This window comes from Durio zibethinus, chromosome 5 (genome assembly GCF_047325235.1).
Source record: "Durio zibethinus cultivar Kanyao isolate XHJ-2024 chromosome 5, ASM4732523v1, whole genome shotgun sequence".
Taxonomy (NCBI): Eukaryota; Viridiplantae; Streptophyta; class Magnoliopsida; order Malvales; family Malvaceae; genus Durio; species Durio zibethinus.
This window is the reverse complement of record NC_143166.1, coordinates 26,037,033-26,048,315: the sequence shown is the minus strand read 5'-3', so window position 1 is coordinate 26,048,315 and position 11,283 is coordinate 26,037,033. Positions and strand designations below refer to the sequence as shown.

Sequence of the window (11,283 nt, the reverse complement as noted above, 5' to 3'; positions counted from 1 at the left end):
AAAAATAGAAATTTTTAATAGATTAAATAATATGTTTTTATGGCAAAACCTTGATTTATTCATCACCATTCCTTTAAAAAAGAATGAGAATGTCAATCCCAAAAAAAATAGTTATTTAGACATGAATCTAGATCACCTCAAGTTAGCCATTGAAAAATGTTATTAAGTCCAAGCTTAAGGTTTAAATGAATCCACTTCTTCACTATGGGCATGTGAAGCATTCTGTGTGAACAAAAGATCAGAACAAATTTGAAAAAAATTAAAATTGGTTATCAATTATAGGCCATTTAATCTTTTTCCTTGTATATGATAAATTTCCTTTTCCTAACAATAAAATGTTGGAAAGTAGGTAATAAGAAATTGAAATAGTGAAAAGTCATGTTCCAAAGTTTTGAATTAGCTACTTTTCTACTTGTTATATTTAAGACTTACTTTTTGGCAAAACTTGTAATTGATGATGATTTTCTATTGATGATTTTGATTGTAGTCTTCTCTTACAAGTATTGGTTGATCTTACGATGGAACTTTCAATGAGTAAAGAAAATGATTTTAAGGTGTGTTGCAAATATCACTTTTTGTAAAACCTATTTCATCATTAGTTAATTATAGTATGCAACACAATATAACCGAAATGCCTCAAAAATACAATGAAGTTTTGCTTCATGTTACCTTTCACTTGTGATATCAAACACTACAAATCCATTGATAAGAAATGAAAACATCTAACTTTGAACATTAATTTTTGTAGAAATAATATCAAAGTAACTTGTCTTTATTTATGAAAAAATGGGAGAAAAAAGAAGAATTTCTAAATTATTCGATCTCTTGAACACCTCTAAATTGAACACTTACAATCTTTATTTATAGAAATTGAATTCTAACGTTATGACTCTTTGATTGTGTTTTTTCAATCAAATATCATTTTTTTAATTAGAAAGATACCTTTTTGAATCATTAAAGTTATATTAGTTCATTTGAATGATCATTCTTTTTATTCCAATAGAAATAATTTTTTAATGTTTTAAAAAAATACAAATTTTCACTAAAGCAGTCGATTGCTCCCTAAAGACAGTTGATTGCCTTTCTGTATTTTTTTTGTTTCTAAAATGTTCTCGAGGTAGGTAAGTCTGCAGCTACCTTAAGGTAGTCAACTTCATTAAATTTCAAAATACTCAAAACTGATAGATTTCAATAGTGTGGAGACTTGCACTTTACTTATAAAGTATTATTTGCTTTGATCTGAAGATCTCATAGTTTTATCTCACAAGTATATATTTAAGTCTCTACTTATATATTATAGAAAATTCTCAAAATATCTTAATGTGGATTGAGGTGTCATAAATTCCCTAGTTAAACATTAATGCCCCTTATTAAAATTAACACAAAGCACACACAAAACCAAAATCATACAAAATGTTAGGATTTTAGAAGTGACTCTCACCATGTAGCACTTAACTTTTTTGAGATTTTAGAGATGGCTCCCACTGTGTAACACTTAGCTTCCATCTGACTGGTGATCGCTTTGATGTCATTTATGAAGACTCGTATTTAACTGTGAAGTATTGTTCATTTTAACTTGAAGGCTTTACAATTTTATCCCATAAATGATGCCTTAAAAGTATTAGTTTAAGTCTCTACTTATATATCATAGTAGATCCTTCAAACATCTTGATATGGAATTGAGGTGCCATAGATAGAGACCTTGATACCTTTTTAGAATGCATAGTAGTATTGCTCCCATCCATAGCAGTCAATTCTTTAAGGTAGGTAATCAATTGCTCATTTGTTAAGTTTTGTATCGAGACCTTGATACCTTTTTAGAATGCATAGTAGTCAACTTTTTTGTCATAAGCAGTTGATTGCTCCCTAGACATGAATATGGCAGCCAGCTACTCCTATTAAGGTAGTCAACTATTTTATAAGATGCTAACTTTTATTGATTCTTTAAATCTATAATTAATCCTATTGTTCATAGAACATTACCCTAAGCTATTAAATAACTTAATATGATTTCTATTTTAATTAAGTTTTACTTAATTAAACTATTTTTATATTTTGAAAATATTTCTACCAATATATAAAGAAATAAACAATTCAATTATCTAAGGGAAGAACTAAAATGCTAATTTTTTATTTAAAAAATGGATTCAGACTCAATTCTTTATGTAGAGAATAGATGTGTAGTGCACTTGCCACAAAAGGTGTAAAAGAATCGAACATGAACAAATGAATGTGTGTCTATGGCTTATTCCTTTATTTTTTGAGCTAGTTGAGCTCAGTTCATGCTTGGTAAAAAAATTGCTTTGTTCATTTAAGCTTGGTTAGTTTAGATATAAAGATATTTGAATTCAGTTTGTATTCAGCTCAATTAAGTTAAACGAATTCATTCATTAACATTAAATGAATATGTTCATGAATAATAACAAAATATACTAAACAAGTTTAAACAAACTGGCCATAAATTTATATAAACGAATCATAAAATAAGATTAGAAGAAATGAGAAAAATGTAATTTATTATTATTATTACTACTACTACTACTACTACTACTACTACTACTACTACTACTACTAAACAATAAACGAATAATAAATGAACCCTAAATGAACAAGTTAAACGAGTTTATTCACAAATATAAATAAACCAAATAGACTTTTGTTCATATTCAGTTTATTTAATAAACGAAAGTAAAAATGCTATTTAAGATTATTTGTTAAGTTTAATAAATAAACATAAAATCAAACAAATTCATGAGATTTATCAAACGTATTGTCTATTTACACCCCTACATACAATTAGTTTTAAGAAGTTACTATTTTGAATATCAAAATTCAAAATTGAAAAATCAAATGAACCAAATAGACTTTTGTTCATATTCAACTCATTTAATAAACAAAAGCAAAAATGCTATTGTAGATCATTTGTTAAGTTTAATAAATAAATATAGATCAAACATATTCACGAGATTTATCAAATGTACTATTTGTTTACACCCCTACATACCATTAATATTAAAAAGTTACTATTTTGAATATCATATTTCAAAATTGAAAATCAAATTATCTTTTGAGGGCCAATATGTAATTATAATTTTTGGACTTGTGGTAAATTTTTTTTTTGCAGGATTACATAAAAAGAAGGGTTTAATCTTAATTTAAAAGAGTGCTGCTAAATGCACCCCAACCTATTCTCTTCACACTCATATTTTTTTTAATTTTTTGTAAGTAAAATTATTTAAGTATCTTTTCTCTTTCACATAAATTTTCAAAAATGAATTTCTAAAAAACCATATAACTTTTTAGAAATGGATTTTCAAAAAATTATAAAATCTTTTCCGAAATTCATTTTTGAAAAGTTAAATTTCATGAAAGATTTATGATTTTTTGAAAATCTATTTTCGAAAAATTATGGCTTTTCAAAAATTTATTTCCATAAAGTTATAGAACTCATAAAGGTAATTAAATAATTTTATCTACAAAAATTAAAAAAAAAAATTGAGGTGTGAAATAGGGATGTATTTAGCGTCACTTAATTCAAAATAACAAAAAGAAAAAGATTAAAACTAAATTATAAAAGTACCCACTTGGGAACAAAAAAGATAGAACTAGAAGACGCCGCCGACCCAACGTTTGCTATTTTAACTGCTGATTCTTATAATTAATTAATTAATTATATAAACATTATTAGAGCCTTATTAGAATTAGAGAGGAAAAAAATAGAAAAAGAAAAAAAAGCAGTAGCGGTCTCTCCCATCTCTTTTTTTTTTTTTTTGTCGACCCATGTAAAAAAGGAAAAAAAAGGAAGTGAGCAATCTCTGGGTCGTCCCCTTCTTCTTCGGGTTGGTGTCTCTGGTAAAAAATAAAGAAGGCGGAGAATCAAGAAAGCGAAGGCACCAATGCCAGCCCAGAAGCGGTCATTGCCAGAGAATCTTGACGACGAAGAGTCCAGCCTTCATCACCAAAACCATACCAAGCAATCGCGAACCGAAGATGACCAAAACAAGGCTGAAGATGAGACAACGCAACTGGAAGAAGAAAGAGAACCAGAGCATGAACGACAACAATACCAGAAACAAGAACCTGATGGCCAAAATCACCAAGTACAACTCCAAGCCGCCCACGACGAAGATGAAGATGGTAACGCCTTTTTTTTTTTCTTTTACATATAATTTTTCATATACAGGTCGATGCATAGGTGTAAACACGTGCTTGAAGTTGATTTCATAGTTGGATTTTTTCTTCTCAGATTCTGATGGAAGCCAATCTTCTAGTTCTCAAGAGAAACCCGAGTACTCTTTTCTCTCTTTTTTCTCTGTCAATCATTTCTTTTGTTTTGTTTTCGTTAATAAAATTTGGGATCCAGTTGAGCTGAATAATTCTGCGGTTTTATTGCTTTTTTTTTTTTTTCTAACGAGCATTTTTTTTTTCTTTCGGGTGGTTTTGGCTGTTGGAGAGAAAGGGATTTGCGTTTAATTTGTTGGGTTTAATGGTATTTGCTCTATGACATTGGTTGTTTTATTTATTTCTTCAACGTTTAGTCGATTGCATTTTGCATTTCAAGGATCTATGTCCTGTCCATGCTCGTAACCACTTAAAGCTGGAAAATCCTGAAATTTGTTCTTGTTATTTTCTTTATCGGTGCGAGGTCCTCTGTTTATCAAGTAAAACACTTGGCATGCTCATTACCAACTTAAATAAATACTAGCTTAAAAACACGTCCTAGTATATTTGGAGTTGGTTATCCTTCTACTGTTCATAATGTGAATGATTTATCTTGTACAATTTCACTTTTATCTTTGATTGTGGATTTTTTGTCCGTTTTTAGACCTTGTTTTTTTGAATCCCGTTATGCGATATGTTTTCAATTCTAGGGAATAGGATAAAATCATAATGAGTCACTAGGCGAACTTTGCTAAGCAGTGATACTGGGGCAGTGCCTCTATGCCTGGTCTTTTGAAATTTTCTTACTTCAAGTAGTATCATCTCAGTAAAATATCACCAATAGTATCAATTTGGTGCTGATGACTCTTTAAGCAAGAAAGAAAGAGTGGAGACAATCTAGTGGGGACTAAAAAAGTAGCTTCTCATTGTTAATTCTAACCATTGAGAGGAATCAAAGGTTAGACCTGTCATGGAATCTGTTAAAATGGAAGAGAGTGTTGTCTCATTTACAAACCATAATATTTGGGTCATTCTTTTCTTTGCTAGTTTAACTAATGTGTATCTAGGAACATGTGAGGATTCTCACACTGAGTAGATTTAGGGCTTGTTGGTATTTCTTTCTTCCTAATCTGTCTAGATTTACTAAAGTATAACAGCTTTATTCTTCTTGTTCCCTCATAGCATTCTTAGAATAATTGTAAAGTGCCGGTTGACACTTTGGGGTTCCTTGCCCTGCATGGCATATTACTTAACTTGAAAATGCATAAAATATCCTTTTAAAGTAGGTAAACCAGTTTTTTCAAACCCATCCAGTGCAAGTATGCTTGTAGTCATATATTTACATTGATGAAAAAGTGACAGCCGATGGATGTATCTCTCCACTGGCATGCCTGCTGCGATCTTCATGTGTATGGGCTGAGTTTTATAATGCACCTTTTTCAATAAATGACTTGATAGAAGTTCTATTAACTTTTTATGTTTGTCTTCCAGATTTGTCTTTGTAGAACTTCCAGAAATTCGTAAAGATGTTCAATGTCCAATTTGTTTAGGTAATATTTACTTCAATTTGCTATCATTTGATATTTTTCTCCTAATATTTCTATTGAATGTCTGTGATTAGGAGTTGAGGTATCTGTGTAAAAGTGGGTGTAACATATTTTTATGAACAAATCATATTTGTTACATACAGTGTGGAGGTTTAATCTATCACCTTTTATCACTTTGGAATCCCATTTGCATAAATCGTTATTTTAAGCATACATTGTTGATTAACTTGTCTTTGGAAAATCATATAAGCTATCACAAGGACAAGAGGAGAATCAAGGGTCATGTGTTTGGGAAAGACTTAGGTGAAGTTCGTGAAGTTCTTTATTAAAAACGATTTAATAAAAACTAAAATAAAAAATCAGAACCGATATGAAAGGTCTTGTTTACATAGATCAAGTGTGCAAATTTTGAAAAAAAATATTTTTTGATATAATTTTTAGATAGGAATTTTTAGTAAAAATTTTAATAGAATTTTTATTATCGAATAAGTACTCATAAAATTTGAATTATAAATTATATTTTTATTAATTTCTTTTACATATTATTGATTTTTTCATTGAACTCTATCAACCCATAGCTTTTGATTTTCGATTTTAATTTTTAGTGAATTGTTTTTAGTAGAAATTTCACAAACTTCACCTAAAGAACTTCATATAAACCTTTCCTTATGTGTTTAGTCCGTATTTCTACAATTAATTAGTAAGTTATGTCTTATTTACCTGATATTTAAGCAGAACAGAGAGGTTTCCTCATGTTCAAGATTTATGTTGAATTTTTCCAATTGCAGTTTTGTAGTCATATTGTCTGATGGTCATATTTTTTTAGTTGGTTTTGTACAAATCAAATGTTGTCTTCCCCTTCTCTAGCTTGAGTTGAAGTTAAAATGATGTTTTTTGTTTAATAGAAGATGAATTATCAGAACAAAACAACAATCTAATATGAGTGTGTCCTACAATGAAATATAAAGTTTCATTGTACCTAACTAAAAGAAACTTTCTAAATGTAATTCTTTTAAGTTGATTTCCAAATGATGGATCCCACTTGTCCCACATCTTCGAATCTAGTTATGCTTCGCTGGATACTCTATTGGGCATAACGTTCAATTTGTTTTTACTTGTGACTTTTGCTTGAGTTGGAAAGTTATTTTCATTGTTGTGCTTAATGGTAATAGAATATTTAGTGTAAATTTAATTAGTTAATAAAAATGTTTTTTACCTATGAGTGGGCAAGGAACCATAGATATTATTGAAAGCCAATCGGAAAGTAATATATCGGGATTCTCCTCAAAAGATCTAAAGTTGAGAAGATGGGAAAAAGGATAAATGAACTTTGTTGATTTTGGGGTGTCTGAAATTTTCAGATCATGTTTTCAATCAATTAGGAGCAAGGGGTTTTGATGTTATGTAAATCTAAATTTTATAAAATTGTTTTCAACGAAATAGGAGAAAGGGGTTACTTAAGAAATGCAGATAAGCTAGATCATATGAACATGCATTACTAAAAACTTGTCAATTAGGGGACTTAATGGGATAAGTAAATTTTCAATGTAAATCTAAACTTGTCATATTTTAGATGTATCATGTCCATAAAACAGAATTTAGTTAAATATATATATATATATATATATATATATATACACAAAAGCATTTTTTTTCTGAAGGAAAAACCACAAAAGAGTAATGTTGTAGTACTTGTATTCACACCTGTAATGTGAATGTGCTGCTTATAATTTTTTATGGAGACACATACAGGATAAAAAAAGTTTACTATATCTGATTGCATCAGGGTATACTTGTTAGTCTACTTTTAATCTAGCTGTTATGTGGTCAGCAGTTATGCTATTGGTTTATTGCTTGAGGTATTTATAGTGCATTGCATTTTGTTAGCTAGCTCTGGAATTTGATCAGAAGGAAGCTCTGACATCTGTGCTCATTTGATCTTGTTAACTTGCTCAGATTTCCCTATTATCCATGGTTGGGCATAAATCTGGTAGAAGATCCATTATTTTTTTTCTTTTGTGTGTACAGGAATCATAAAGAAAACAAGAACTGTAATGGAATGCCTGCACCGTTTTTGCAGAGAATGCATTGACAAATCAATGCGACTGGGGTATGCTATAAAAGGATTGTTAGTATGGCCTTTGTTTGGGTTAATTTTGTAAATGTCTGGAAATTTTATTGTTAAAATTGCTTGCTTGATTCTGATTGTAGAAACAATGAGTGTCCTGCTTGCCGTACACATTGTGCTAGTCGACGTTCTTTGAGAGATGATCCAAACTATGATGCCTTGATTGCAGCCTTATATCCAGATATTGATAAGTATGAAGAGGAGGTATATATTATTTTCTTTCTCTTCTTTTTGCTTGCTCAGTAGGTATTTTTTTATTCAGGCTGCTATTATAAAATTTGTTACATCATGATCTTGCTAATCAAATGCTGGTTTTGTGCATTTGGTCTCAGGAATTGGCTTTTCATGAAGAGGAAAGGACTCGCAATAAGCAGGTCAGATATATGTAGATTTGTTACTACGTGTGTTTTTTTCTCACTGCTTTACTTGTGTTCATGGTTAAGGTCAATCATCCTATATTCTAGATCTAAATAAGAGTCCTGGCAGATAGTTGTGGTGATTTGTGTTCATAAACTTGGCTTAAAACAGGCAACATGACTTTCTTGATGCTACTTGCTTTAGCTGCATCCATTTATACAATCGTGTGATTGTTAAAGCATATAGAAGTGTCATTATTGCAATTTGTCTTTCTGGCTTTATGGTGGGACAAATTACCTAAATAGATGTTCTTTATTTCCTGTTTCATCGATGTAAGGTAACAAAAAAACTTGTCCTAGATATTGACCTGGCTAGACAGTTACATGATGATTGCTTGGTAATTTTTTTCCCTCTCCAATGGTCCGTTCTAAAACTATCATTGGACTATATTGTAAGTTCAAGACCTTGACACATTCTGTGTTTCTCCCAATGGTTGTTTCAATGATTTGTTGTACAGATTCAAGCATCAATTGCCCAAATATTTCAGAGACAATCAGAAGCACTCGTTAAACGACGAAGTCTTGGCAAAGAGAGCACAGGTTCCTTTATTACTAGATCACAACGTAATCATCGGAGTGCTCATCCACGTCGGAGAAGGAACTCTAGAGGGGCTGAGCATCAAGGATCTGAAGACAACGAGGATGAAAATGATGATAATGGAGGTGATGATTCATCTTCCACCGATGAGCGCTCCACAGAAGTGAGGCAGAGAAGGCAAAAAAGACGGACTGGAGCTCAGTCATCCCTGCCTTCTTCATCAGTGGTAAACTCAGATGGTGGATGTGTTGAAAATGATACAGAAGTGTCTAGAGACACTAGAGGAATTTCTCCTGTCTGGAATCCAGACATGCTTGCTTGGGGGAGGGGTGGTGCTCGGAGTCACACTCGACATGGATATTCTGGCGGTGGCAGTAGCAAGAGTTCACGTGCTCGCTTAAACAGACTGGTCGAGCACCTCCGGAGCTTGGAGGAAAATGATGATGAGGTATGATAGGACGATAGTATTAGACTCTTTATTAGTTTGTGATTACCCTATTAAGCTGCCACTGGTGGCATAACTTTCCAGTGGTTCGTATCTAATTTATGGGTTTCACTCAAGTAATACTGTAGGATTCTTCTCTCCTTTTCCTCTGCCTTGCCCACCCCCCCCCCCCTTTTTTTTTTTTTGGTTTTCCCGTTTATCCTTCACCATTCTGTATGCAGGTCCACGTTTTGTATAACTAAAGCATATTCTTTGCCTGCAGTTGGATGTTCATCTCAAGCTTATTTCGGTGGATGAACAAAGTACGTCAAGTTTGCAGCAATCCTACCTTTGTTGTCAGCCCAGCCTGTCAGTTAAGCAGCTATGCGAAGTGAGATTTCTTTCCCACCAGCTTAATACATAGACAGTCTCTCACTTTGTAAAGCTGAAGTTAGATGCTAGGAAAATGACTTTTGTTTTGAGTCTTGACATTCTCCAAATGCTAACTTGCATTTGTTGAATGGGTATAATGCATTAATAGAACAGTAGTGGCATGTAAATTGGGCAAAATCTGGTTTCAGTTGACACAAATCCAACCCAGACACCTTAATACATAGTGTTCGAGTTACTGTGCCCATATGGGTTTTTGGGGTCCACCTAAATTTCTGATGTGAGAGCAACTGATTTCAATTGACCTAAATCCAACCAGTCACCTTAACACATGGTATTTGAATTGCTTTGCATATGGTTAAGTTTTGGGGTCCACCTAAAATTGTCATGTGAACTCAATTCATTCAATTTCCAGCTTATATCCGATGCTGGATGCATTCTTCATGTTATTCTAATCTTCCAACACCTTTTTTTTCCCTAATTTCTCCCTATATCAAATACGATCTATCAATTTTTGTTTTCCTCTTCAAGGCTAAAACATTTAGGATGCTTGTCTAAAGTTACAGTGATTGTGTTGCACAGTACATTGCTCTCCAGACACCATTGCGAGCTGAAGAAGTAGAAATATTAATGGTAAAAGGACAATATAATACTACTGATGACTACTCCAAGCCAACTCCTTTGACCTCAGAGGATGCAGTACGAATTTTGGAAGGTCAAGAAACTTTGGCAGGGCTTAAGGTCAAGTGCAGTTCCGGAAGAAATCATCTGGTGAGTTTCTTGGCACTTGACATCTCTATTTGTCGTGTAATAGTTAATATCTCCATCTCCTAATAATATCCATATGCAGTATTTTTTAATTTCACAATCACATTTGTAACTTTATGTGAACATTTCATAAAAAACCATTTCTCTCTATATTATTATTATTATTTGTGAAGCGTGTTGATTATTTTCTAATAAATTAAAATCTGAATATCATTTTGTTTCCTATACTGTTTCAGATTCTAGCATATCGGCAGAAGCAAGCTGGCTAGAAAATTTGGTTCCAGCAAGAAAGATGTCGTTGACTTGTTAACCTACAGATGAGTCGTATGTAAAATACACCGAGTGGGAGGTGTCTGGTCGTTTGATGAAACCATTGTTTGAGTTGCTTTCTTGGTGATGTAAAATTTAGGATATGGAATTGAGATTTTCGAGGATGGTAGAATTAACAGTTTATGTATACGAAATTTGTTTTAAATTGTTTTATGGAAAGAAAATAACATTAGTCTCTGATTGCCAACACGAGTACATACAATTTGCTTTGCCTGCTTTGATTATGCGAAATATTTTTCGACAGTTATTTGTTTGAGGAAAAAAAAAAACAACAAGTCGTAGTAGTTGCTGATCTGTTCCTTTTGGTCAAACAAAGTAAAGCATTACTGCATTTGCGCAGCTTTGAAAACCCATTGTTCGAAATTCTGATTAAACCCCCAGAATCCTCCAGAAGTCCATTTAACTGCATTTTCATTCCGATTTCAATGCATATATTTTCGTCACATTTTTTGGAGTCTAATGAAATTAATGGTACAAAAGAATGTTGTACATTTTTTTTTTGGCTTTTTATGCACAAGACTGATACACAGCCTCCCCCCCTCTCAAGTGCATACAAATGGATCCGCAGTGTCATAATGGGG

At 32.1% G+C, this 11,283-nt stretch overlaps 1 protein-coding gene across 1 annotated transcript; it reads left to right on the top strand.

Moving 5' to 3' along the window:
• The first annotated feature begins 3,668 nt into the window (after window positions 1-3,668).
• On the top strand, window positions 3,669-10,891 carry LOC111282601 (putative E3 ubiquitin-protein ligase RING1a). Its single transcript, XM_022870753.2, has 10 exons — window positions 3,669-4,137; window positions 4,247-4,289; window positions 5,653-5,711; window positions 7,737-7,818; window positions 7,920-8,040; window positions 8,169-8,210; window positions 8,711-9,238; window positions 9,498-9,605; window positions 10,187-10,375; window positions 10,609-10,891. Exons 1-10 carry the CDS (start codon window positions 3,897-3,899, stop codon window positions 10,639-10,641), a joined length of 1,446 nt encoding a protein of 481 aa, XP_022726488.2. The 5' UTR covers window positions 3,669-3,896; the 3' UTR covers window positions 10,642-10,891.
• Window positions 10,892-11,283: the final 392 nt, after the last annotated feature.